At 55.3% G+C, this 27,289-nt stretch overlaps 9 protein-coding genes across 9 annotated transcripts; 6 read left to right on the forward strand and 3 right to left on the reverse strand.

Annotated features, from left to right (window-relative positions):
• Positions 1 to 799: 799 nt before the first annotated feature.
• On the forward strand, positions 800 to 2,074 carry MAA_07965 (cation-transporting ATPase 4; the record flags this gene model as incomplete). The annotated part of the gene is made up of 3 exons (XM_007825963.1): positions 800 to 946; positions 1,006 to 1,517; positions 1,588 to 2,074. 3 exons carry the CDS (start codon positions 800 to 802, stop codon positions 2,072 to 2,074), a joined length of 1,146 nt encoding a protein of 381 aa, XP_007824154.1.
• A 1,297-nt stretch (positions 2,075 to 3,371) lies between these two features.
• On the reverse strand, positions 3,372 to 5,147 carry MAA_07964 (azole resistance protein; the record flags this gene model as incomplete). Its single annotated transcript, XM_007825962.1, has 2 exons — positions 3,372 to 4,033; positions 4,088 to 5,147. The coding sequence occupies 2 exons, from the start codon at positions 5,145 to 5,147 to the stop codon at positions 3,372 to 3,374; spliced, it is 1,722 nt and encodes a 573-aa protein (XP_007824153.1).
• Positions 5,148 to 6,287: 1,140 nt separating this feature from the next.
• MAA_07963 (N-terminal binuclear Zn cluster-containing protein) lies at positions 6,288 to 8,842 on the forward strand (the record flags this gene model as incomplete). The annotated part of the gene is made up of 3 exons (XM_007825961.1): positions 6,288 to 6,761; positions 6,906 to 7,394; positions 7,475 to 8,842. The coding sequence occupies 3 exons, from the start codon at positions 6,288 to 6,290 to the stop codon at positions 8,840 to 8,842; spliced, it is 2,331 nt and encodes a 776-aa protein (XP_007824152.1).
• Positions 8,843 to 9,245: 403 nt separating this feature from the next.
• MAA_07962 (UMTA methyltransferase family protein) lies at positions 9,246 to 10,419 on the reverse strand (the record flags this gene model as incomplete). Its single annotated transcript, XM_007825960.1, has 4 exons — positions 9,246 to 9,699; positions 9,761 to 9,974; positions 10,048 to 10,238; positions 10,304 to 10,419. The coding sequence occupies 4 exons, from the start codon at positions 10,417 to 10,419 to the stop codon at positions 9,246 to 9,248; spliced, it is 975 nt and encodes a 324-aa protein (XP_007824151.1).
• Positions 10,420 to 13,107: 2,688 nt separating this feature from the next.
• Positions 13,108 to 15,812, forward strand: MAA_07961 (CDC45-like protein; the record flags this gene model as incomplete). The annotated part of the gene is made up of 3 exons (XM_007825959.1): positions 13,108 to 13,893; positions 13,944 to 15,013; positions 15,074 to 15,812. 3 exons carry the CDS (start codon positions 13,108 to 13,110, stop codon positions 15,810 to 15,812), a joined length of 2,595 nt encoding a protein of 864 aa, XP_007824150.1.
• A 2,736-nt stretch (positions 15,813 to 18,548) lies between these two features.
• Positions 18,549 to 20,043, forward strand: MAA_10864 (Anaphase-promoting complex, subunit CDC26; the record flags this gene model as incomplete). Its single annotated transcript, XM_011412783.1, has 5 exons — positions 18,549 to 18,592; positions 18,649 to 19,101; positions 19,273 to 19,358; positions 19,507 to 19,808; positions 19,864 to 20,043. 5 exons carry the CDS (start codon positions 18,549 to 18,551, stop codon positions 20,041 to 20,043), a joined length of 1,065 nt encoding a protein of 354 aa, XP_011411085.1.
• Positions 20,044 to 20,500: 457 nt separating this feature from the next.
• MAA_10865 (Rhodanese-like protein) lies at positions 20,501 to 21,499 on the forward strand (the record flags this gene model as incomplete). The annotated part of the gene is made up of 2 exons (XM_011412784.1): positions 20,501 to 20,558; positions 20,862 to 21,499. The coding sequence occupies 2 exons, from the start codon at positions 20,501 to 20,503 to the stop codon at positions 21,497 to 21,499; spliced, it is 696 nt and encodes a 231-aa protein (XP_011411086.1).
• Positions 21,500 to 24,021: 2,522 nt separating this feature from the next.
• Positions 24,022 to 24,698, forward strand: MAA_07960 (proline-rich antigen 3; the record flags this gene model as incomplete). Its single annotated transcript, XM_007825958.1, has 2 exons — positions 24,022 to 24,262; positions 24,334 to 24,698. The coding sequence occupies 2 exons, from the start codon at positions 24,022 to 24,024 to the stop codon at positions 24,696 to 24,698; spliced, it is 606 nt and encodes a 201-aa protein (XP_007824149.1).
• A 1,666-nt stretch (positions 24,699 to 26,364) lies between these two features.
• MAA_07959 (uncharacterized protein) lies at positions 26,365 to 27,228 on the reverse strand (the record flags this gene model as incomplete). The annotated part of the gene is made up of 1 exon (XM_007825957.1): positions 26,365 to 27,228. One exon carries the CDS (start codon positions 27,226 to 27,228, stop codon positions 26,365 to 26,367), a length of 864 nt encoding a protein of 287 aa, XP_007824148.1.
• Positions 27,229 to 27,289: the final 61 nt, after the last annotated feature.

Below are 27,289 nucleotides of genomic sequence, written 5' to 3' on the forward strand. Positions count from 1 at the left end.
TGTGCGGTTCTTAAGTAGGAAGGTGGCCGCCCCGACTCGACGACGGATTGGTTTGACATGTGTGGAAACCTCGGTCACGACTGAATCAGGAGCCCGCGTGGATGTGGAGGCAGGTCCATATTCTGGAACCAAGGGATCTTCAACGCGGGTACTGGAACAGGGTTAGTGACTCGCTGTCAACCTTGGACGGCTTGAACGGGTGTTCCTGTGACAGCTCCCCCCTGGACGTTGCTCGCCTTCGATAGTTCTTCCACACGACCCCACCGCCTTCAGCCTCGGACAGAATAGATGAGTCGGGTGTGTTCACGAGTTGGAAAGGGCCCGGTTCTGTTCCTGGATCAGGCACCTGCGTCCGATGTGCCCCGCCGGGGATTGTCTCGTCAAAAAGGTCAATGGCCATGGACTCGTTGCTCCCGGCTTGCGCGGGCAAGCAACTTGTGGCAGAACTGCCGCCGCAGCCGACGCCTTCTGCTCCCAAGGGGGGGATCCAGCCATGTGGGAAGACCCGTCATCTGCCGCTCTTCATAACGGGGCACTGTGGTAGTATTTAAAGTGAAGGACTTGGTCGGGACAAGTGGAGTGTGTATGGGCGCCAAGAGAAGGATGCATTGGGGGGCAGCTCAATACTATACGCTATTATCCGTCCTCCCTGATTTTGAATCCTGCGACGGACTCGTTTTTTTCTTTCCTCTTCTTCCCCTTCCTGCCCGAATCATGTCTAGTTTCTCCTCCTCAGGGCGGGCTGAGTGACCGTCGCCGGAAACGTTCATCTGGAATCCTCACCATCGCCACGCCCGCCATGGCCGACGACCGAGGCCCTCAGATGATGGGCGTCATTGTGGCTCTCTTTGTCACCTCCATAATAAGCGGCGCCCTCCGGTTCTACACCCACGGCGTCATCATCAAACGGTTCTTCGCCGAAGACTACCTGACGGTCGTCGCATTGGTAAGAAGAGGCAGAACAAGTCCCGGCCGAGGCAAACAAGGACACGACGCATTAACCAGGCCTCGCAGTTGCTCTACACGGCGTACACGACGGTGGGCATTCTCGGAGTGACGCATGGGCTGGGCAAGCACAATGTCGACGTGCCGCCCGAGGACCGGCCCACGGCGATTCTGTACAGATGGCTCGCGTCGCTCTTTTACATTGTGATATCGCTGCTGACCAAGTGGATCGTGGGCTTGTTTCTCCTGCGCATCTGCCCGCACAGGCGCTGGCGGCAAATCACAATCTGGACCATCCTGGCCTCCGTCACCGTCTTCAGCATCATGTTCTTCTTCTTCGCCTTCTTCGCCTGCCAGCCGGTCCAGTACCAGTGGACGCGATACAACCCCGTCCCGGCAACCGGGACGTGCAACGCGACCGCCTTTGCAACCGTGACGACGTACATTGCCGCCGTGCTCAACATCATCGCCGACTGGGTGCTGCCGGCCCTGCCCGCCTCGCTGGTGTGGAAGTCGCAGATCGAGCCGCCAGTCAAGGCTTCCATTATCGCGCTGCTCTGCCTCGGATCCACGTACGTTCTCCCCGACTCTTGGGTTGCAGCCGTGGCCCATGGCGTCTGGTGACTAACGCGCTTCTTGTAGGGCCTCCATTGCCACCATTGTGCGCATACCGTACGCGGACGGTATTCTAAACAGCCCAGACTACCTGTACACGTTTACCGACCTGGGCATCTGGAGCACCGTGGAGATTGGAGTGGCCCTGACGGCGTCGAACCTGGCCACGCTGAAGCCGTTGATGCGCAAGCTGCGCATCTTCAGCAGCATGTCGGGGATAACGCAGTATGGTTCCAGGAGCCGACAGCCCACGGGCGGTGCCAACGGCGCCTCGGCGAGGACCGCTCCCAGCCGGTCAAAGTCGTTCATCAGCGGCAATCATCAAGTCGTGATTACGGGGGCCGCCTCCTCGCGCGACTCACGGGGTCCCAGGAGGAATCGCAAGGAGTCGATGGAGCTGGAGCTGGTCGACAGACGGGAGGAGGAGGGGACAAGCAGCGAGAGCAAGAGTGACTTTGAAAAGAGCCGGGACGATAGTCACAGCGGGGACAGGCCGGCATGGCAGAATGTTTGATGTATTTCCTAGTTCCGGGCTAAGCGTTCTAACTATTTCTCATTCCTCGAGGGCAGTCTTGAGACATTGACGTAATGTGGACAGGTGTTGGTTGCGAAACTTCACCCGTCAGACCGGGCCACGATTCGAGCGTCGGCTCGCTACTGATGATGCCCGTCACTCAAACATGGCCCGTCGTGTCTGGATCATGAAGAGTTCCGAACTTGTAGCTAATTACGGAGCTCAATTTGTCGCGTCTCCGGGGGCGAACACCAGATTCATGGCTCCGTCAATCACGGCGCCCCCCCGGAAGCTGTCTGTCGTCTTTGTCGTCGGGCGTTGGCTTGCAGAAACAACCAAACCACCACTGACACTCTGGATTGACGTGCCAATGAATGGAACCTCACGAGCCCCTGGTGGCCAACGGACCGCGAGCAGAAGAGGATTTGGACGACGACGCGCCTGTCGTGCCGCCGGGGCCACGGCGCGTTTAATACAACCCGGCAATACTACTTCGGTGTGCCACGAGAGACGAGGGGTCGTCGGTGTTCCTCCCGCGCAGGGGGGGCGCTCGATGCGACGAGGGCGCCGGATCTCGCCTGAGTGACGGACACCACTTTGATTGCGCCGCTGGGAAGGGGGACTGCGGACATGGATCTGTCTGGTCGACCCGGCGGTAATGGGAATGCGGTCCAGGCGATTGTCGAGCAGCAAATCGGCGTGGGTAGCGGATGGCTGACGCGTGCCGCGGTCAGGGACGGGTGACACTCAGTGTTACGCTGGCGCCAGATCCACACCCGGACGGCAGGGATGATGATGCCTTTCTTCCTCCATGACCAGTTTGTGCATGCTACATGCATCGTTGTACGAATGGTATGTATAAACGGGGGTGTGTGAGAAATATGAGCAGACAAGTTGTGGCTGCAAAAATACAAGAAATTCCTCTAGGTCGCTACCATTACCCATGAAGACGTCAAAGGCCGCAAATTGCTCCAAATCCACGTCATCTTAATGCCGATGGCAGTCGACATCAAGCCCACGATGATTTGAGGCAATTTTTTTTTAAAAAGAAAAAAACTGACATCTGGTGGCCACGTGTAAACAACGAATATATTTTGGCCGCAGTTAAAAACCGCGGGGCGCTACTGTTCTACACTCTCAGTCCCTGCTTCTACAACCCGCCAGACCGATTGGAGATGAAGCTCGTTATGCTAGTAAACAAGCCAACACGGATACCCAGCCGTGGCATGCCCGTGCCACAAATGCTTTTCTGTTTTACATATGCTTCATGCATCGACTCTCGCATCAGACACCCAGTTTACTCGCCGAGTCCCTCCTGCTGAGCAACAGCCTTGCCAGCGTCCGCGTCCTTTGGCTTCTTAATACTCCGCCACTCAACGAACAAGGCAGACACCAGCTGGGCCAGCGCCAGCGCCAGGGCGCAGTAGAAGATGCGCGTTATCGCAAAGTTGTAGGCGTCGACGACTCTGCCGAAGAACTGCGAGGGCACCACGTGTCGCAGCTCGGTGGCGCCCGTCTTGACAATAGACATGGGATCGAGCCCAGGCACGCCGCTCAACTGCTCCACGAGCAGGGTGGATAGAATGGTCTGGCCGACAGACACGAAGACGGCACCGCCAAGCTGCTGGGCAAAGAAGGTGATGGCGATGCCGGTGGAAACGTCCTCCCGGGGGAGCGTGGCTTGCACTGCCAGACCAACAGATTGCATCCCCAGGCCGACGCCGAAGCCGGTGAGGAACTGGAACCCGATCCAGCGGTTCGACCCGGCCTCGGGGGTGAATGTCGTGAGGAGACCTTCGCCAACGGCAGCGATGCAAGGGCTCGCTATCATGAAAGGCGTGTAGTAGCCGATTCTTTGGGTTCCTGCGCCGGAAACGATGGACGCGACGACGAGGCTCAGAACCAGGGGGATGGTGTAGACGCCCGACTTGACCGGATCGACACCCTTTGTTGCTTGGACTAGGAAATGATGGGTTAGTACGTACATGACGGGTTGTCAGACACAAAACTCACACCATAGCGGTAGGTAGTAAACCACCAACATCATGCCGCCAGCTAGGAAGAGCATGTAAAACGTGCCGGCCAGCACGGTCCTCTGCTTGATGAGCCTGACGGGCAACGCTGCCGTCTCCGGCATCTGCACCTGCACCACGGCAAACGCAAGCGCCGCCAGGCCAAACATGACGAGCAGCAAGATGATGCGCCAGCTACCCCAAGCATACGTCGAGCCACCCCACTGCAGCGCCAGCAGCAGACAGATGACAGAGGGCACAAAGAAGAATGTCCCCAGCGGATCAAGACGCACAAGCTGCTGCCTCAGGGCCGCCGGCTCATGCTTGGGATCGGCAGGGTGCATGAACAGGAACAGCAACGCAAAGGCCACCGCGCCGACGGGCAGGTTCAAGTAGAAGCACCACCGCCACGTTGCGCGCTCCGTAAAGGCACCGCCGATGAGGGGCCCCACGACGGAGGAGATGCCGAATACCATGCCGAAGACGCCCTGGAACATGGGCCGCTTGTGCAGAGGCACCATGGGGATGATGGCCATCATGGAGCCGGTCCAGATGCCCGCCGCGCCCACGCCGGCGATGGCGCGGCCGACGATGAAGGCCGGGGAGCTGGGGGCCGCGCCGCACAGGGCAGAGCCGACTTCGAAGACGACAATGGTGGCGAGGAACGTCCGCCGCGTGCTGTAGAACTTGTATACCCGGCCAAACAGCAGCTGGCATGCCGCCGTGGTGAGCATGTACGCCGAGGCGTACCACCCAATGTCCCCCAGGCTCTTGAACTCGTCGGTGATGCGGGGGACTGCAGTCGCCAGAATGGTGCGGTCGAGCGCCACGAGAAACATGGACACGAAGACGGACAAGACGATGAGCCAGAATTTGAGAGTCTTGGGTTGGTAGTTCCTTTCGGCCTCGGGGTCGTACCCTGGGCGCTGGGCCCGAGGACTCTCGACATCTGGTTTAGTTATCGAGGCCTGGAGTTGAGCTTCCTTGGTCGACGTTGGCAGCGTCGTGGATTTTTCGTTCTCATGGCCGCTGGTCTTTTCATCAGGTACCGACACCGACATGGTGATGTATATATGTAGCACTGGGTAGGACCGTCGCTGATGTGCAGAAGAGTCTAGCTGGCTCCATAAATGGGTTGCAATCCGCGATATCTGGAGACTGCAAATGATACACAAGAAGGGAGCAGTCGCGGCGATTCATCTTGGGAACATGGAGACGCGAAGAATGCTGATTATGTATCTGTTCATGATGCGCAGGCTGACGTTGAAGTTCGGGTACAAGAGTCGCAATAGACGTCTGGTTCGGGCCCTCCGCAGAGCACGCGGCCGCATGGTGGATGCTTGTGCCGCCAACAAGACTGTCATGACGAAAAACTGGCCGTCAAACTCACCCTACTATGCAAAGATGCTGATTCCAAGAGTTTGGAGTTTCGGGCGCGGAGCCCTTGTCGACTTGGCCGACAGCCACGCTAGACCCCTTTCGGCCACAGCTGTCAGGTTCGGGACCGAGACGCACCCCTCTTTGCCCGAGCGCCGCCAGACGCACCTCGTCCAAATCTCGCTCAACGTTCAACCGCTCCCGGTCGACGGAGGGATCAAGCGCGCAAAATGACGAGGCGTAGACTGCCTGCCACGATCAGATGAAAACGCAGCCTGAGGTATGGAGATTTTTTTTCCCCTTCTTTTTCTCCTCCGTTGGTGAGGCGGTGTCAGGAGTCGACCCATTCAGTTGACTTACAGCCCAAACGTTCCAGTCGATATTCGATGCTCGGCATACGAGTTTCACAAAAAACCCTTCCGAGCTTGTATCCCTTTCACTGAACACCTGCCACGCAGCTCGCCTTCTCCACATCGACTATCCTTCTTGTCGCATACGACTCCATTCCTTGTGGCTGCCGCGTCGGAGACACCTGGACCCCCTCCGTGGCCGAGCCTTGCAGAGCAACCCGATCTCAGCCCTACGACTTTGTCCTGCTGCCATTGTCCCATTCTTTGGCCGGCCATTCGCTTACCCCTATTAGCCGTGTCTTGAATCAAGGCCGCAAGGTGGTGTTTGTCGGCTCCACCACCCCGTACTCGCCGTAGACCTGGTTCAGCCTCATTGCTTGGCTCAACGGCTTGCCACGACGCACTCTCTCCATCACGCGGCTTCCGTTGCCGCCCAGGTCGCCGGGGACCGGGACAATGCATAAAGTCCATACCATGTCGTTTGAGCAGACCAGATCTGGGCCAGGGCCCGGGTCTGCTGGCCCTGACCCGGCACTCGAGACCCAGCAGGAATCACAGCATCATCTCCCGCAGCACGCTGACCCGTCCATCGTCAAACTCACCCGAGGGACGAGCTGTGTGCTCTGTCAGCAGCGCAAAGTACGCTGCGACAAGAGCAAGCCGTGTGCCAACTGTGTCAAGGCCGGTGTGGAGTGCAGGGTGGTTCCTCCGCAGCCGCCCAGGCGCCGGAAGAAGCGGCTGCACGAGAAGGATCTGGTGGACAGACTGAAGAAGTACGAGGCTTTGCTGGCAGAGCATGGCGTCAAGTTTGATGCCATTGGGCACAGCATCAGGGCTGACGGTCCGCATCTCGAGGATCTCGAGGACCTGGAGAATGACTTTGAGGAGTTGAAGACGAGTCCGCCGGCGAGCTCATCGCCTTCCGCGACTTCACACATTGACAAGTTCGTGACGTGTCTCGGCACACCGAGTATACGAGGACATGTGCTAATCAGCCGGTGGATAGGCCAGGGCGGTCGATATTCTCCCTTCACAGAGAAGTAAGGAGCATGCCCCCCCCCGAGCATAACTGAGAACACGACAGACTAACAGTCCAAGTTTCGGGCGAGTGAACAACTCCTCCACGACTCCTCCGACGATGAAGCCGACGAATCCACCATCCACCGTGCCTTTGACAAAATGTTCTCCAACAACGACGGCTTCCCTTTTGTCTTTTCTGGCCGCCAGCAGTCCACCACGCACTACCACCCGTCCACCATTCACATCTTCCAGCTGTGGCAGCTCTATATTGATAATGTTAACCCCCTTCTCAAAATCACACACGCCCCCAGCATCCAGAGCCAAATCATCCAGGCATCTTCCAACCTGGAGAGCGCGCCGAAAAACCTCGAGGCTCTCATGTTTGGCATCTACTGCATGGCCATCACCTCGCTGGACGACGCGGATGTAGAGAAGATGCTGAACCGCCCCAAGAAAGAGGTGCTGGCGCAGTTCTTCGAAGGCTTGCAGCAGGCATTGCTGAACGCCGGGCTCATGAGATACAATGACTTTCTTTCCCTTCAGGCATATGTGTTATACCTGGTACGTGCCAGCCCGGCCGATTCTGTGTTCTTCTACAACATGTCGCCTTTTCCGCAGGCTTGGAATACTGACGGATGCAGTTCGCCGTCCGATGGTTTGTCGACCCTCGCCAAGTCTTTTGTCTCATTGGCATAGCCGTCCGCATAGCCCAAAGAATGGGCCTTCACCGCGACCCAGCCGGCTACGGCCTCCCGCCCTTCGAAGTCGAGCAGCGGCGCCGCCTGTGGTGGACCATTGTCAGCTACGACCGCCGCATAGGCGAGATGACGGGCTCGACAATCACCGGCCTCTCCAGCGGCGGCGACTGCAAGCTCCCCCTCAACGTAAACGACTCGGACCTCCACGTCGACGGCAAGGAGCTGCCCTCGCCGCACAACGGCCCAACAGAGATGCTCTTCGCGCTGACGCGGCTGGAGCTCGCCATGGCCGTCGTGAGCAACTCGGACCGCGACAGCGCCAAGGTCAACCCGGACAAACCCAGCCCGACCCCCTCATCGGGCCCCCGGCAGCCCCCGTCGGCGCCGACGATCCGCATCGCGGGCCAGGACTCGCCCTCGTACACACTCGAGGGCTTCTGCGCGCACATGGAGGGCACATACCTCCAGCACTGCGACCCCAAAATCCCCCTGCACTTCTTCACGCTCACCATGACCAGGCAGGCGCTCTCCAAGATGCGCGTCATCAACTACCTCATGCGCATGTACGGCACCGACGAGCCCCTCAACGAGGCGGAGCGCGACAACCTGTTCCTGCTGTCCGTGCAAATGGTCGAGTACGACAATGCCGTCCACTCCTCCGACGCCCTCAAGCCGTTCAAGTGGTTCACGGCGCACCACTTCCCCTTCCCGGCGTACATGTTTCTCATCCAGGAGCTCCGCCGGCGGTGCTCCGGCCCCGTGGTCGAGCGCGCGTGGGGGGCCATTGCCGCCAACCACGCGCTGCGCGGGCTCATGAACAACCTGCACAGCCCCATGCACGCCGCCTTTGGGCGGCACTTTATCAAGGCGTGGGACGCGCACGCCGAGGCCTGCGTGGCGAGCGGCAACGAGGCCCCCGCCGTGCCGGCATTCATCGCGGTCCTCCGCGAGAGGGCCGAGGCCCGGCGCAGGGCGAAGCTGGAGAACCGGCCGGAGCCGCATGTTCACCAGCAGCCGTACGACTTGCCTCGCCGCGCGTCGCCCGACGCCGACGCCGGTGTCGACATGACGCCGCCTAGCGTGGGGCCGCCGCTGGGAAGCAGTGCCGCGAGCAGCATCGGCATCGGGGACGGGGTGCATGATGCGTCGGACATGGATTGGAGTTATCTGGTGAATAATTTCCAGCCGGGCATGGGCATGTCGTTTGGCGACGGGTTCCAGGGCTTTGATGACTTTGGGCCGTTTGCGCCGGGGCCGGGGATCGGGCGGATGGGCGGCATGGGCGGACCCGGGCCGGGGGGGATGTACTGATCTGATCTGATCTGATGGGAGCGTGGAGTTTGGCTGCAATGCGCGGGAGTACCGAGGGTGTGGTGCATGCACTGCCTGCATCGACATGGGGAAGATGAAACTAGCCATCTTGGCGTACATAACATCGCTTCTCAGCTCTCCATTGTATATACGTATAGAACCACTTATGAATGAAACTCGGTTGTAATACATGCAGCGTTATGGTGTTCGTTATTACATTAATGATTATTCCGCCCTAGCTTAGTTTGCCACGCCGTCCAATGTTTCAAGCCGACTTTATCAGTCTGGAAAACAACCAACGCCTCAAAAAACACATGTGTATGTGTGCGTGGGTGTGTGTATGCCGTGTTTGCAACTCTGACTCTGTCCCAACACACCCCTGTGCTTGACCCCCAATCGCCATCTACCCCGGCAGAGGCTTCTGCGCCCAACAGTCCAGCCAGATGTTGTACGACCGGACATTGGGATCGTTGAAGGCGTCCAGAATCTCCTGCCCGACACTCTCCGCCTCGTCGGCCGATATCCCCATGGCCTCGTGCTTCAGGAGCATACTCGGCAGCCACTCCGAGTGTATGATCTGGTTGAAGATGCCCATCTCCCGCATCTTGGCGTCGTGGTGCCACCGCCCCAGGGGTATCTTGTTCTGCCGCTGCGCGACGCCGACGAAGCCAATCTCGCGGAGCACGTCGGGTATCTGCGCCGCGATCTGGAGATTCCACCCGTACACCTGGGAGAAGGACCCGTTGATCAGGTCGTACATCTTGTGTAGCGGGTGCCCGCGGTTCACGGCGCCGTCTTCCGAAAAGACGCAGCTGATGATTTCGTGGCACTCCACCCACCCGCCTGGCTTGAGATTTCTGCGAACCACGTTAGCGGGCTTGATGGCAAGACTGCGAGCAGACGGGCCACTTGGCGTACTCAAATGCTCTTCGCAGCACCAGCTTTGGGTTTCGGAGCGTGGGTAGCAGCGCCCTGGTGTGGATGGCGTCTGCCCCGGCGTAGATGCTGGACCAGGGGCGGTGCTCGTCGTCTAGATCCTCGACGCGGAACTCGGTGTTTGGAGGGGCCCATTGCGGTTGAATGGGAGAGAGGTCGGTGCCGATGACGCGGGCACTGGGAAACTTTTCTGCGACTGATACGTGGTGCATGGTTAGCATGGTGCCATGCGCAAAGGGGTGGGAGGGAGCGTGACGGCGTGTACATACCGTCTAATGCCCAGTAGCCGGCGCCGGTCCCCAAATCGACAATTTTTTGGGGATTATCGGGTACGGGCGCCAAAAACTGTTTTCCATCTAGGATGTAATCTGTGTAGAGCTTGTGCTTGATGCCCTCTCTCATCTGTTCTGCTTCATCATTGGGCATACCGTAGCGGTTCTGCACCAAGCCTTGGTATCGTCTTTGGTCATTGTTAGAAGATTTGCTCAGGTAGGCGAGGAACCGTACATGTGACTTGTCTCTTACCTCCCATGTTCGTATGAGTGTATGAGATGGGCAGTGTGTATGGATGTAAACTCGGAAACACCAAATGATTCGTCATAGTCAGACGTAATGTCGTCAAGAGAATGCGGCCGACTCATGTCTGAAGATATATTACCCGAACCAACAGCCGGGTCAGAGAATGATTGTTCACGGAACTCGGTAGTGTCATCACCAGTAAGAGTTCAGCAAAAGTACAGACAGTCACTTGTGACCAGTCAGGGGGGGAGCCACAATGGCTGACGGCGAGGCCGCACGGGGTTATTATGATGTTTGCGAGCTTGATGGTATAAACTTGAGAAGGCAGACTCCAGACAGCGTCAAGTGGACTCTGGTCAACCACCAGCAGGAGAGGGCCTGAGAGATAGCATGGGATGATGTTGGTCCCAGCAATCTGGGATAATGTGGGGAATGGAAATTGTAGAGGGAAGTGAGAGTTGATTGTGAACAGGGGTTCCGGGCCCAATTCCGGAAGACGGCCTGGACGACGAGGGTGCAATGAAGAGGAGCACGTCGAAATCCAAGCCCGGCCTGTCAAGGCCCTGGGGATTTGCGCATGGTGAATGCAGCCGTGGTTATGGCGGATGCTAAAAAAAGACCAGAATTGCGCGAGAGGCCATGTCTGGGAACTATATTAAGTTGGTCGCTGTCGGATAGTGCCATCATCGAGTTACACAGTAAGACATGGCTGAGCAAATTGAAGTTGTCTCCGTCTAGCCGGGATGACTGTGGATCAGGAGAGACAGGAATGAGCATCCGAGAGCCGAGTCAACATGCAGCCACGCAGTGCAACTGTGCAGCAGGCTGAGACAAGATGACAACTATTTTCGCTTGGCTTCTCTGGGGAGTCGGTCGTTGCGATGGGCATTCGTCCATGATGGAATATTGCGACGACGACATGGTACCGGACGAGCCAATGCCTCGAGCAGACGACGCCGGCCGACCGCGCTCGTTGGCCACTTGCCAGTCACTTTTCAACTTTTCAACTGCATACGGCATGCAGCTTGTGCCATCTGGTGCGCGAGTTGATTGCTTGCTCACTTGTTGAAACTGACAGGTGGACCCGAAACGACTTCTCGCGGATGATGCTGATAAGGCGTGAACATGACACCGCGTACTGCTGTACCGTTTCTGGTAGCTGAATTCGACAGGTCTCTTTTGATCAACCTACCAAGGACACTTGCTCGGCCGAGCGTGATGTCAAGCGTTGGTGTTTGGCGTTGTGCGACAAGCATTACTCTCTGCGCTCTCGTCTTCCAAAAATATCACGGCATTCGGCCGCGTTCCGTATTTCTGCTCCGCGGGCCATTCGCGGCAAGTTCGTTCAACGGATGAGCTGGGCCGTCCCTTTGTGGGCTAAAAGTGTTCAATGTTCTAAATGCGGGACTGAATCAATGTCTTAGCTGGGGACAGACGCCGTTACATGGCCAACGGCTTTGCAGGGAACTATTGTTGTTCTATGCCGTGTCAAGATGGGCAATATGTCCGGCCGAGGTGCGAAAACACAGAGACCTGGAATTACGAATCGCTTCTGCATGCTTTTGATCTGCTGCCCAATGGCCATCCCGCGTTGATCGTCTGGTTCTATTCACGTCATGAGCGGGCTGAGAGGCTGGCTGTTGCATTAAAAGTACCTTGGCCTGGAACAACTCTGTTAGTGCAGGCTGATTTCAAAAATGTTTCAGCTTCAGGGTCGACGTCGTTGTCTGTTAATGCCATGATTCTTGCACGTCGTATATGCTCAAATTGCAGTGCAATAACATGCCCGCCTGGCCTAAACATGTCAAGCTTCAGGTTGAGTCAGTTGCGTACTTCTGCTCAAACCATGCGCAAATTGAGTGTTAAAACTTTAGTCATAATCTTTTCTCAGTCAAGGGGCAAAAGAAGCGACCGCCACAGGGTCAACAGCATTGCAGTCTCTAAAGCCGCAACGCCAGAGACGCACTGGGCAACTGAGCAAAGGAGAGTCGATATTCATCCAACGTCTCTTGGCGAGTGCGGGCTCCCGGTACGAGAGTGTCTAGAAACAAAGTGCCGCATGTCAACGAAAAGTCATTGCATTCACGCCGATGGCAAGATCTCCATGGTGGCTGAGGGCGCAGTGGCTTGAACGGGAGCATGGCGCCAAGTAGTAAGAACAGATGCACCGAGGCTTTGACAACTTGAAAGGCTGCTTGCTCCGTATAATAGACCTTGGTGGCTGAGACATGGTTGCTGGATGAGTTTGCGATTCTATGTTGCGACGACGGCGGCGGCGGTGGCTTCCTTCCTGGGTCGCGCTTGCCTGCTTCTTGGTTTCTTGCTCCTACCGCTCCTACCAGCTTGACTGCTTCCTGTCTCCTGCCACTAAACCCCATCGCCCCACATACTAACTACACCCTTGCCCGTTCGGGACGGCCCCGCCTTTCCCGCCACTAACGCCTAGTCGCGTGCTGAAGTAGCAGGCGCGTTCACCATCGCGTTCCATAAACACTTTCATTGTGTCGATTGGCTGTCCATTTTCTACTGACGTCGACAACTTCGTTCCTGCACCCCAAACGCGCGATTGAGCGGCTGGCATGACCTCTTCTCGGCACTTCACCTCCTCATACACATTTTAGATCCAATATCGACAGCGATTAAAGCCGTTGCAGCGCCCGTTAAGCAGCAGCACTTAACGCGCATCCATACGGGTCGCGTCAACCCAGCCGAACTGACATTTTCATCGCTACAGCAGCTCCGGGGCCTCTTCCCATACTTCATGCCTTCGCAAGCGCACGGATCCCGACCTCTGTGTAGACTCTGCAGCCATGTATCTGCCACGGTCGCTAATATCGAAGCTCTACACGCACCTGCAAACCACTCGCCACCCAACGTCACCGCCAGTCCTCATTCTCGTAGCCCTCGAACCGGATGCTCTCTGCGGTTGCCGCATCCTGACCCGACTGCTCAAACATGACTACATACCGCACAAGATTCAACCCGTTGCTGGCTACAGCGACCTCGAAAAAGCCGGAAAGGAGCTCGTCATGCCCATGATGGAAAGCCAGGGTGGCAGCGGAGGTGTAGTGGTATGCTTGGGGGTTGGAGGCATGGTAGACCTAGGCCCGCTTCTTGGTCTGGAGCAAGATGGCGCGGAAGCGCCGTACAGCGGGGTCGAAGTTTGGGTTATTGATGCCCGCCGCCCATGGAATCTGGGCAACGTCTTTGGTGGCTTTCCGCTAGAGGCTACTTCCGAGGCAGAGAGTTCTTACCAGTCACGTACTCCGGTTGGTATATCCGGCGGCCAAGTTGAGCGTGCATATAAATCCGGGAAGGGCGGCATTGTGGTATTTGATGACGGTGATATCGAAGAAGCGATGGAAAAGGAACGCGACGCGTACCTGGCCTTGGTCGATATGCCAGATATTGATCACGACCAAGAGGCGCTAGGCCTCACAGACGACGACGATGACGACGAAGATGATGATAATGACGATGGCTTGGATCCGGAACTTCCACGCGCCGGACAGAAAAGAAAGAGCTGGTCTGACGGGCATGAAGATGAGTCGACTGACGACGAGGACCGACCACATCAACGGCGACGAAGCAACTCTGTAGGGCACAATTGAGCACGCCACCTTGACCATGAACTAACACAAGATAGTCGAGTCCAATAGCCGATTCACCGCGCCGACCTACGTATAGAGGGCTTGTTTCCCTACGAGGTCCCGAAGCCGGACTATCGAGCGATGCCATTGAGCCGCCATCCGCCGCACAAGAGCCTCCACCGCCATCCGCACGAGCTTTACGAAGACGCTTGTTGCGACTGCGCCAAGAAAAGGAGGCTGTCCTTCACAGCTATTATAGAATGGGCTCATCGTTTGCAGAACCTATTTCGTCAATGATGTACTCGTTGGCGTCGGAGTTGGGTAGAGATGACAACGATCTCCTCTGGCTAACGATTGTTGGGGTTACATCTATGGAGCTTTACGGCCGGTCATCGGCTGGCACCGCAGCACCTATACGCTCCAATGACAGCAGCAGACCATCGGGCTGGATGGGTGTTCGAGGAGCAAGATTACGCCAACTGCTCCGAGACGAAGTCAGACGTCTTAACCCGCCCGAAGTTACCAACGGTCGGGTCGCGCCAGAGAACGCTGGTGTGATTCCAACAACAGCTAGAAATCCTGAAGACACTGGTATCCGGCTTTCCCCTGAGCCTCGATTCCTTCTTATCCGCCACTGGAGTCTATACGACAGTATGCTACATTCGCCATATCTATTTTCTCGTCTCAAAACCTGGAGCGAGACGGGAATCAAACGACTCCACAAATTGTTGGCCAAGATGGGTGTGAGCTTGGCACAATGTAAACAGAGCTACACGCACATGGACATGATGCTGAAGCGCGAGCTGCGGGCGAAACTCTTAAAATACGGCTCCCTATATAACCTAGACGAGATGGTACCGGCGGTAGATACTGACGACAAGGACCGGGCTGGTGCCAAGGACGGATGGGGATTTGTACGAAGCTGGGGCTGGAGAGCAACGCTCAGCGCTCAAGACGTTGGCGTTGTCATTGGTGCCCTGCTGGAAGTTGGTAAACATGTGCAAGCATCGGAAGTCGCCATGCCAACTAGCCAACTTACCCATGATGCAGAGGACGAAGTAGAATTTGCTGCGCAAGCGGAAGAATGGGTTGGACGCTTCTGGGAAGCCTACGACGCATTGGAAGAGTATGTTCCCCCTCAGCCCGCCCCTATCGGTCATGACATTCGCTAACATGCGGCCAACAGCATCGACTCTCTCAAAGCCGGCCTTCCTACAGCACAATTCCTGCACCGCGCCATATATCGAACGGGAACTTCGCTCATTAACAAGAAACAGATCAAACACCTGCGGGCATTCCGGATGTGCGTTGTCAAGGACGGCCCAGACGTGGCCCTGTTCACGCATCCGGCTGCTCTAACCAAGCTATCCTTGTGGATAGGAGAAGCGCTCGCAGAGCAGGAGCGAGAAGCCCACGGAAAACTTTCTCACGGCGGACGAGGAACACCGCTCGTGGTCGCTAGTCTAAACGAGAAGCGCAGTGTTTACATTGTAGTTGGTACGGGGGGAGGAGGCGGGCCAGACACGGCATTCCTCAACCGCGAGGCAGCAAAAAGGCGACGAGCGGAAAGGGAGGCCAAGGCCAAGAGAAAGGAAGCCGCACGCCTGGCAAAGGAGAAGATTAGGGAAGAGAAGCGCGCGGCAAAACGTGCCGCCGGTCAGGAAGACGACGACGAGGAGCTGGAGACAGAGTCGGAGGCTTCCGACTCTGGCTTGGACCAGGACTCGGGGGACGACGACGACGCCGACGCAGAACCCGACAAGGGCTACGGCCTTAACAAATTTGGCAGCGCGTTCCAGGAGGTGGTGTCGGAGACAAACGCGCGGGTGCGGATCGACAGCTTTGAGCACTGCGCCGTGGAAGTCAGGAAGGAGGACCTGGGCGGCTTCTTGGAGAGCCTGAGCATGAAGGCCGTGGTTGGATAAGTGCGAGTGTTTTCGTGTTTCGTCTCTGGTTGGATCATGATGATGGACATTCAGCGCAGGGAGCCATGGCGTTGACGCTGGAGGTGTAATATACGGCGGGACTTGGTTCGTTTTTCGTTTGGCCCTCTCTTGGCTGGGAGTACTTGGTGGGTGGCTGGGTTAGATATCATGATGGCTGACTGGGCATGTGTATGGCGCACATCAACTGTTGCATTAGCTACGCTGAATGGAGTATTTATGTATGAGCCGGCCGAGCATTCTTGGTGCCTGTTCCCGCTGCCGTGGGCGTGGATTCGTCACAGCACGGAACTTTGATGTTGGTAGACGGAGGTCAGCGACGTCGGGTGAACTCCTCAACACCCACGGACGGGTATTTCACCAGGTACGAGCTGTCAAGTCCAATCATGCTATTGGAGCGAAGCCAACTCAGCCCTAGGACCAGCATAACAGCTTGGCTGGCTGGCTGGCTGGATTCCGATTCTGTCTTGAGCTTGCGAAACGGTTCGTGTTGCCGAATGGATGAAACTGGCGGGTTCGGTATTCGAGGCGACCCGAAGCGCGTGGACGAGTGCGTGTTGTTGCGGCTGATATGGCTTGAGATTCAGCCAGCTGTGGAGGCTTCCAGTATTCAAATACGCTTATTTAGCTAACATATCGGAATTCTAACTAATTCATTTCTCGTCGAGGTATCGCCATTGCAATCCAGACAAGAATGCGAGGCAATTTGAAACCCTGGGTTAAACTCATCCACCCCCCCAAGTCCGGAGACGAGGTATACCGCCATTCATCGCACGTGTGAAGAAATAAATACCGACCACGAGGTCATGGAAGGGGAAGGGGCTCACCGGCTTCAAATACCCAGCTGCATCCTCCGCGGCGCCAATGCCGTCTACAACCAAGCCGTTAATGTGTCCGCCGATGGTACGGCTCGGGACAAGGCCGACTTTGCCAATTTTGCGTACCAGTGGGCGCTGATGCTGGAGGGCCACGACGACGGCGGGGAGGTTGTCTTTCCTGGGATGAATGAGAAAACGGGCGTGCCAGGCTTGGTGAACGGGAACGTGGCTAAACATGCCGAGTTTCACGATGGCCTTGTCACGTACTGGAGCTATCTGGATGGCGTGCTTGCTTGGAGAAACTACAGGGCATTGTGGATGGGCTTATGCCTGCTTTCAGAGTTATTTGCATAATGAGATTGATCCGTTTGTTGGTCTGGCCAAGTACGAGGACAAGTGTGATCGGGTGGCTTGGTTTGGATCTTTGACCTGATATTTGGGTTGTAGAGGTGCTGAACGGCGTTGTAGACGAAGCTTGCGCCACTGGTGACTATCTTTCACGACATGACGTATATGGAAGGGGTCTGGGCGCAATTTTCGCCGATTCCGCGGCTTGCAGGCGTTTGGTTGAGGAAAGGAAATACCAGTCGTGGTAGAGGCTTGCGGAATGTCATATGTCGTCGATGCCAAAGAAACTGTCATTTGATTGGAATGGAGTTGGTTTTGCTGGTGCTATGATGTCGTTTGTGGCGGTGTAATAATGCGTCAATAGTAAGATTTGAGCGAGACTAGGGCTACACGCTGCCTTGATAGGGCACGCTGCCTCAACTGCTAATGATTTGCAGTTAGAATGGAAAAAGAGCAGACAATACTAGTACAAGGCGGAGTATTTTAATATGATCTGCACTTAGCCTTGCCGCTGACATGTTTCCTGGACCTACCGGATTGAGCTGAGGCCATGTTCGCTTAGGGTGGGCTGAGCGCGATGGAGGGGGCTGTGCAAGACTTCGATGCACATGCGCATCGTCAGATTGGACTTGAGGGTGGAGATGGGCTGGGGAAATCGAAGCCAATGATGGTTTGTCATCTTGGGGTTTGATATCTGCGGCCGGATCGGCGTCGAGTTCGGTAATCTTGGGCGGCTCGTTGCTGTGCGGCAGACAGGAACGTGCTGGCGACAGGGAGAGCCGGGTTGTGACGGGCGGATGTGGTGGATGTGTCTGGTTGCAGGCGGACAAAGTTGGAGATGCAGATGGCGACATCGATTGATGGACGCAGATGCGGCTCACGCGCGAGCTTGAAAGGCATGACGGTCCCACGGTTACGGCCATCAAACATTGAACCTTTCAAGTGGCGGCCTGGTGGCGAGGCAAGAGCCGCCTGGCGCAGTCGTGCCTTCCTTCAGCTTAGTCCTGCCTGCGGAAGCCCTGTGTTCTCGGTCTGTGTTGAATGTTCCGCGTCATCGCGATGGCCTTGTCGTCGAATCGGCTTCGGCTGCCTCTTGAATTGGACACTTCTCACCGACTACAGTAGGTTGGTTCCGTCGTACAAAGCCGGCTTTGCTAGCTTGCCGCACAAAGTCCAGTAGGAGATTTATCATCACGGGCGGGTTTCACAGGCTGAAACATCCATGTGCTAGGATGCGAAACGCAACGACACAGACGCATAACACTTGTGCAGCTCTTTGTGAAGGGAGGCCATCCATCTCCCTGCCCGGGCCGACCTGCATACAGCTTGTATTTATCTGAGGAACTGGAGAAACAACAGTAAAAGTCAAAGAGGTCCATTGTCAGTCAGTCTGCAGACTCTCAAGCTCCCACGGGCCCCGTCCCCACCCTTCCAGCCGGGGCAGAGCCATTGATTCGCCGCGTGACATTCTAGAGCCGCCCGCCGGCGCGGTGCTTGTTCGTGCCTTGTTCTGACGTTGAGTGTCAATTCGCTGTGCGACTCGCTACCAGCAATGCGTGGCCCCTGCCCGCCTCCTCCCTCGTCCACTGCGGCCAGGTATGTTTCCAGTCCCTTCTCCGATATGGATACTTAACGCCCTCGCCTCTAAGTAGATTTACTCACCTCTGCCCTTGGCATCCCTACACATCGCTGATCACTTTCTACACTTCTTCAACTGTCTATTTGTATGCAAAGAGCGTCCTCACATATCCCCTACACGACGTCGTCTCTTCATACCCCCTTCCCCGCGCCCAAACGCTGCCGCAATTCATCCTCCTCCGCGCCGTCGCCCTGATTACCGAATTCCAACATCGCCGATTACGCCGACAGCTCTCGCTCTCCCTCTCTCACGCCCAACGTACCCTCGCCCCGGCCAAGTCTTCGCGCCTACACATCTCGACGCATCTCCCCAAGGGTCGCTTGCTCCGTCCGAACAACGGCATACACCGTCTGCCGTTGCGCCAGCAGTCATCGGCGCCCGTCGCTCCTCGACCCCGCCACTTGTATCGCGACGACAAACAACACATACACAACGCGACGCACATCCAGAGAACTATGGGCAAATCGTAAGCCATCTCCAGCTACTTCCTGGCTATTGCCTGTTTCTATTTGCCATGGAGCGTTAGCACCCTTTTTCATGCCGAAACTGTCTTGGCAGCCCATCTGTTGCCGAAACATCCGCCACCCAACACGCACTCGACCCATCACACGAGCTAACCATGTCCTCCGGCCTACAGGCAGTCGAAGCTCTCGCAGGAGCAGCTCACCGAGCTCCAGAACTCGACGCACTTTGACAAGAAGGAGCTTCAGCAGTGGTACAAGGGTGCGTACAGACGGAACTGCCCCTCCCCCTCCCCCGCGACCTTGACTTTGATGCCGCGGCTGCGTGCCACGTTATGCACAGCCATGGGCGTGTCTGCCTGCGGACGTGAGACATGATTCGATAGCTTGAGACACATCACTAATACCAGGCTCAGGCTTCCTGAAGGACTGCCCCTCGGGCATGCTGAGCAAGGAGGAGTTCCAGAAGATTTACCGGCAATTCTTCCCATTCGGCGACCCCACCTCGTTTGCCGACTACGTCTTCAATGTTTTCGACAGCGACAAGTCTGGGAGCATTGACTTTAAAGAGTTCATCTGTGCCTTGAGTGTTACCAGCCGGGGAAAGATGGAAGACAAACTAGATTGGGCATTCCAGCTATACGACATAGACGGCGACGGCAAGATTAGTTATGACGAGATGCTACAAATCGTAGAGGCAATCTACAAGATGGTAATGTGGACAGTGCACGCTGCTGGCGTAAAGATGCGTTTCTGACACCATTTAGGTCGGCTCCATGGTCAAACTGCCCGAAGACGAAGATACCCCAGAGAAGCGTGTACGCAAGATTTTCCGCATGATGGACAAGGACGAGAACGGGTCTTTGGATATGCAAGAATTCAAGGAGGGGAGCAAACGCGATGAGACGATTGTGTCAGCCTTGTCCTTGTACGATGGGTTGGTGTAGTTGGCGAGAGTGGGAACGAAACGGTGTATGGAAAGCGCGGGATACGCAATTGCATGGATGCATTGGAAGCACAGAAGATGTCAGATGCCTCTCATCATTTCCTTTTTATTATTATGAACAACAGTGCCATGTCTTTTTATGAAATTACGCTAGGACCACACACGTGTTGTCGATTACCCAAGGGCGTGAATCGGCACGTCTCACTGTGCACTCGCAGTCAAGTGAAAGCATGTATGACTGGTGAAATTCCGGAGCATCTTTTGCCACGTGCAACCTTTAACAGCTTCATCCCAGCTGAATGGGCCTTTCTTTTCTTATCAATCAGCGCAGTTGAAGCGGTGGGGCGCTTGACGTGACTGAACGAATTTAACCGTCGACCTGACCCCTCAGATTCTCACAGGCCATCATCACCTCGACCTGGCGACATGTCTGGGCGACAGCCTTGAGAAATGCCACGATGCCCTTCGAGGACCTCCTCCCCTTCCTTGAGGAGGAAATCAAAGACGCAGACGAAGGTTCGTCTCCAGTCGTCCCACTCCCGGGCTTCAACTAACCCCCACCCCCTCGCCTCCCCAGAGACATTCCTCTTATACTCGAATGCCATTCCCTCCCAGAACCTGGGCTTCATCGACCCCAAGGCCACCAGTCTCGAAATCACTCTCGCCGACAGAGATCTGACTATCCACCAGAGCCCAACGGTGCTGGGGTCCACGAGGGCCGGGGGCACAACGGGCGCCGGTACGTGTCCCCTCTTCGCAGACCTGGCCGTGCCATTGCGCCGCGCCCACGGATGGCAAATCAACTAATACCACTCACAGTGCTGTGGAAAGTCGCCCCCCTCTTCGCCGAGTGGCTGTCGTCGCCGACAAACCCCCTCTTCACGAGCGGCATCCTCGCGCCGTCGTCCACCGTCCTCGAGCTGGGATGCGGCATCTCGCCGCTCAACGCGCTTGCCGTGGCGCCGAGAATATCGCGCTACGTCCTGTCTGACCAGGGCTATGTGCAGAAACTCGTGGAGCAGAACTTGTCTGCGAATCGGGCGCCCGCGGGAAGGTCGAGATCCAGGGCTAAATCTGTGCAGGCGGAGGGGGATGTGCACTTTCGGCCGCTGGACTGGGAGCAGGACGAGGTGACGCCGGGGCTTGCGGCGCCGGGTTCGTCGTTTGATGTGGTGCTCGCGGCGGACTGTGTGTACAATTATGCGCTGGCGGGGCCGTTTGTGCAGACGTGCGTGGATGTATGTGCCCTGAGGGGGAGGGAGGTCGATGACGGCGGGGACGGGGCGGCGTGTGTGTGCGTTGTTGCGCAGCAGCTGAGGAATGACGAGGTTTTTAGACTGTGGTTGAGTGCGTTTATGGACGGGTTTCGTGTTTGGAGGGTGAAGGGGGAGTTGTTGGGCGGGTTGGGGAGGGATGGGTTTGTTGTGCATGTTGGAGTTTTGAGGGACGCGACGTGACTGTTTGTTTTATTCACGATGATAACCGGGACTTTGAGTTTAGAGGGGCGTTTTCTACCGAGAGATATTCGGAGTTCAAACCGGCATTGCTGATGATTCAACTGGCGGCAGAACTTTGCAAATACGCATCTTGGAGTATTGGACACGTCGTGAAATATGAGGCGCGTTGATTCCACAACAAGAATCCCACCTCCAACGCAGAAACAGAAACATTTTTCTGAAAAGAGCACCGTGACCGACTTGAAGGATACAACGACGGCGGTGACGACTCTCCGGCTCATCACTTTGCACCCGGCCCAAAGAGCGTATGAATCGGGCCATACGTAAACGCAACATCGCCATACCAATAGTCGGCCGTCTTCCGGCGTGACGCCCTGCCCGATGTTGCCGGAGAAGAGCCCCCCGCCGACGGCGAGTCTGGTGACAATTGATGTCGAGCCCGTATCTGCGGCAGGCCGCGGAGACCTCGGTGTCGATGTTGCGCGTAATGATGTTGTACATGCCCTCACATCGGCAGTGTCGGTGCACAGCTCCGCGAGACTGGTCTCTACTGAGGCCAGGACCTTTTCGGCGCAGTTCTCGTTGAACGCGCCAAGCTGGGTTATACCAGACGTGCGCCGAATTCTGGCTTCGAGCCAAATGCCATGAGTCCAAGTATTATGCGACGCCTAGAGCTCTGCTTCTGTGTGCCGAGAGCCATCTTGGCCCGTTCGCTTGGCGTGCCGGGAATAACTCCGTATATTGGCAGTTTTCAGCGTTGCGACCGGCCGCTGGTCTCTCGGAGGGGAGATGTCTTCTGAGAGACGAAACTCGAGCAAGATCCAAAGGATTGGGTATCCCCGGCTCGCTCTTGTGCCGCTGGAGACCGGGGTTGACCATGGATGGCGATGCAGTGCAACGTGGATTTGCATCGCTCACGGCCTTTGTAACCTAGTATCTACGTCGGGACAACTCGACAACTCCCTGATACACCTCATGTCGTCTGCGGCTTATACATGTAACCGCCTGTGTCGGTGCTGCTTGACTAGATCGCCTTCTTAGTGGCCGCCCACCTTCTCGGGCACGAAGGGGTTCTGGTCTTTGGATGGTGACGTGAGAAGACACACTCCCGGACATGGTCGATTGATTGCTTCATTGGTGGAATAAATCACTATGTTTAGGGTTGGTACTGCCATGGCTCATGGTGATTATGGTCTGTGAGAGTGTGCTGGTTTGTGGGCAGTACGCTTCTTGAACCAGTCCCGAACACCTGCAACCCTTTCAGTTTTAAATAAATATCGTATTCGTTTCTTGTGACGCTGTTTCCAACTCCCGTTTTAGGTGTATTAAGAACCAACTCCAGTGCTCAAACGCCGCGGTAAAGAGGCCACATCTTACGACGACTGGAGCAAGCTGCATTCCTTCGCAGGCTTCCTAATGGATAGATCGTCTTGTAGTCGGATTGTTTGGTATCTAGCTGATGGTGGTCCCTAAATGGTGAATAGAGCTCGGAAAGAAGAACAACATTGGCCATCGGGGCCATGTATACCCAAGTATACATTTACTGTCCCCCGTCCTCCAACCAGTTCATTCGGCAGATGGCCCAGTGCGCTGCTCGAGTATTCGAGCAAATGCCGACCAGTTCACGTCGCGGAAGGCAATATGCAGAGAACGGCCGAAACTTGCTCGTGAGAAAAAATACAATGGCCAAGGGTAGCCGCACCAACTCCAGCCCTAGTTATACTCAGCGACGTCGTAAGCTGTTATGCTGCCAGGGATAACATGCAAGCCACTCGACTATCGCTCCACAAAGTATGTATTACTATTTGCGTACATGGAGACCTTGTTGGTTATCCTAAACACTGGGTAATTTGTATCTTACACGCCCAGCTTGCTTCGCCCCTTGGCTGAATGGCCGGGCAAACTCAGCAGTAGCCTAGTGAAATATCCATTTGTCTAGTTTTCATGAATGGTGTCATTTTGGGAACTTTGTTCCGCAACTTTTCAGCATTGTCGACTTGTCTCATTCACAACCCCCCGCCTCTGTTGCAAGTACGGCAGTTGCGCGTTCAACTCTCATCCTTGACAGCCAGGCAAGTCCCTTCAGCCTGGCTTCGTCACCAAGAACGCAGGCCAGACATCTTCGAGCCTCTTCACGATTTTTCTCAGCTCCCAAATTACAGGATGACGCCACACGTGTATGGTTGGCGAGGGTATGCTAGAGAAGGGTGGCTACTTCAGCCCTTTCCAGGTACCAGGAAGTCTGATTGGATCGAGAAAAAACAACACCATGCTCGTAAAGTCGCCGTATATGCAACTACATGGACCAAGCTGCGTTGCAAAGGCCCGTACCCAACTGCCGCGGTGGATGTAGGGCGTGTTAATTGCTGTGATGGTTGGCATCAGCCAATGCCCGAGCCATCCTTTATAAGTCGGGCGTGCAGGTTCCAACCCGAGATTCTTTGCTCGCTCCCCAACACACCGAGCTTTCTTTCTACAAGTCTGTCGCTATCTTCCAAAGTCTACTGAACTCGCTATTCACCATGCAACTCCTTGCTGTCCTCGCCCTTGCTGCCGTCCCCTCGGCGTCGGCCGCCCTCCAGGCCGGATCTTCAGCTACCTCGATGGCCTTGAGGAACGTCTTCGAGCGGCAGTTGCAGTTTTGCAAGCCCGTTCCCGCCCCATACACCTGCGAGCGCTCCTGCGGAGTCGGCTTCGTCGAGTGTATTGCCTTTCCTACCTGCTACAATCCCAGCAGAGGAGACTCGTGCTGCTCCAACGGCAGTACGTCCCCCTTTCCCCTCCGTGGATTGCTGTTTCTGACAGCCGTACTTACTACTAACACACATGTCAAGAATACTGCCCCAAGGGCTTCTACTGCACCAACGCCGGGTGCTGCGAGAACGGGCAGTCTCTCGAGGAGTGTGGCGCTACCGTCTCCTTGAGCGTTCTTCCTCCGCCAAGCACCAAGACGGCTACCCTGCCTGCACGGCCAACTTCAACTCCGTCCTCGACCCTTTCTGAGCCTACAGATACGTCTGGGGCCGAGCCTGTCAGCACGCTGTCTGCTTCTTCCACTGCTGTAGGCACTCTGACGGGCACCACGCCTTCGACCAACGGCACTGCCGGTGCCACTGGCCCTCCCGTCGTCACCGCTGGTGCGGGCAGAAAGGGGGCTGTCGCCCTTGGTGCTTTGGGTGCGTTTGTTCTGGCCATCTAGGCTTGTCTAGCGTTGGCACAGTACGCCTTGCATGTGCAGGAACCTGGTTTGACGCGAGAGTGCACTTTGTTTGAAGGATGGGCATGAGTTTATTAGCTTCTCATAATGGCTGTTTGCCACTGCTGCAATGCTGCAGATTGTAATAGCTCCTCTGTTCATTTCAGTTCCATCGTGGCGGACAAGAATCTCAGTCCGGATATTACATCTTTCATGTGCTTGAGAGAAGGGCGATGACATGGCGTGGAATACTTGTGAGAAAGGCAAGGGGATGTGTCCGAGCCATGATTACGAAATTGGATAAGAAATGCTGGTATGATCCTATTGGATTTACTATTCTGTAATTCATCATTGTTTGTAATGTCGACGCCTTGTTAGGATGTTAGAGGCACCGTATTCCAAGTATCATCTTGCCAAAACCTCCGTCAAAAACTCGTATGCAGTTGTGTATATTTCGGCAGATTCAAGCCATTGTCAAATGCGAAAATGCGAATGCGCATAATGTCAAGCACCACGGCTATTACTCGCGTACATCCGTGGTCACAACCCGTATACGTGATGGTAATTATCCTCTTCTCTTGAGACTGTTACTCCGTGGTTTACACCTTCTTGAGCAAGAGCGGTATTCAACGAGCATAGAAGTAATGTAGAAGCGGAAAAGAGCCGTGAACGAGGCTGGTTTCTTGTCATCACCTCCCAGCTAACACTGTCGAGATGGTGGTGAGTGACCGTGAGAAGTCGTGTCCCTATTCTCCAGCATGGTTTCTGGTAACTTCTGTGTCTCGGGAGGCAAGTCATGAGACACCAGACGTTAACTAGCCTCGATATAATTCATACCGTTAGCTATCCTAGGTAAATGCACAGACTAGGCAAAAAGATCGGCACAACAAAGTATCTTCCCTACTCGGGCTTGAATAGGAAAGTGATCCAGAGTTTACAGGTGGGCAATACTTCCAAATATTAGTCAGTTAATATATGACCTTCAAGTACGGCAGACCGCAAAATATGAGAGTAATTGCACAAGACTCAATCCATACCGCTCTTGAACTCGAATATTTCTCTGATAAAGCCATGCTCATATTGCATTTGTACGTTGGTCTGCCCGGAAAGAATTAGGAACAGGCTACACATATCGGGTGCTTCTTCGGGAATCTAGGTTAGCAAAAGCTTGGCCAAGGCAAGTCGTAGGGTAGCCATGTTGGGATAGTGCAAAATGGTGTTTCGGCGAGTTCCCGCAATGAATCGAGACTAGCCGCCACGCTAGCCACAGAAAACAAGAGTGTCAATAGAGTAAGACGTGATATAATCGGTTAAATGTTAAATGGAGGATCTCGTAGTGCATCTGAAAATTTGCCCCTTTGCACAGAGTGTTTGGAACGCACAAAGGGTGGCTGATCAACGTGGTCCTCTTGTAACATGACTAGACTTGCAATGTTGCATGCTGATTAGCCTGCGGTTTTTCGAGACCTCCAAAGATATGTGAAGCTAGTGTCACGTTTTATATAGTTCTTGTCACAACAAAACTCCCATCATGATTTGAGACATTGGCACAAATGCGGACAAGATCGACTGTCAATGAACTCGGTGGATGGCATGTGTTGCTGGTGCTCACGCTCACACCCTAGTCGAATACACAAACACTGCTCTAACATGCTTAGATAGTCATACATCATGATACATTGCCACCTCGGGATTGACACGCCGTAGACGCCGACGATACATGCTCAATCTGCAAGCTCGAGCTATCCCGGAACGGATCCACGCTGTGCCTCTCGTTTGTCATTTCCACCAACCTATTCAATATCCTAAACTCCAACTTCAACTTGACGCTATACACGAATGCCTTGTATGCCGTTTGCATATCGTAGTAATCCGCGTACTCCAGACACAAAATGGGGATATCAAGAAGTATAACGAGAACATTGACCCACAGCAAGTGGCGGCGCATCCTGCGCACCCCGTCCCCATACAAGCTGTCTTGAACATCGAAAAATGAAAAGCAACATTTGATATATATCGCCGATATTATGAGTTCTTGTAGGAAGAACATGGTGACTTGGATCTTTTCGTAAATGAGGTAGGGATGCACCCACGAGTTATTGGGCGACCTGTTTGACCCGTACATCAGAATAATAATGGGTGTATGGAGGATAAAGGCATTGACGATAATCATGCCAAGGACCAGCCGAAGGTAGAGTTGGTTCCAGAATATTAAATGAAGTCGAGAGTAAAGGACCAATGATTGACCGGTAACCATTGGTACCCAGCCGATGGCGACGAGGGTAATGTATATGCCATAATTGTGCGACCCGATGACATTTTTCAGGAGGAAACCGATCGAGTGTGGTATAATACCATTAGTGGCGGCCAGAAAGCTCCAGAAGTAAAGACCACTGAATCGTCGAAACGAGGAAAAGATGATGACGTTGAGCTCAATGGCATTATACAGGGCCAGTGCCACAAATGCCACTATGGCATAAATCGCATCACCATGGTCTACGGGACCAGTTCCCGGGTTGCCTGAATAACCCATGACACGAGGAGAAGTTGCATACTTGGGCTTAGCGGTGAAAGTTGGTTTCCGTCGACTTGTA

The sequence above is a fragment of the Metarhizium robertsii genome, assembly GCF_000187425.2.
Source record: "Metarhizium robertsii ARSEF 23 chromosome Unknown MAA_Scf_2, whole genome shotgun sequence".
Classification (NCBI taxonomy): domain Eukaryota; kingdom Fungi; phylum Ascomycota; class Sordariomycetes; order Hypocreales; family Clavicipitaceae; genus Metarhizium; species Metarhizium robertsii.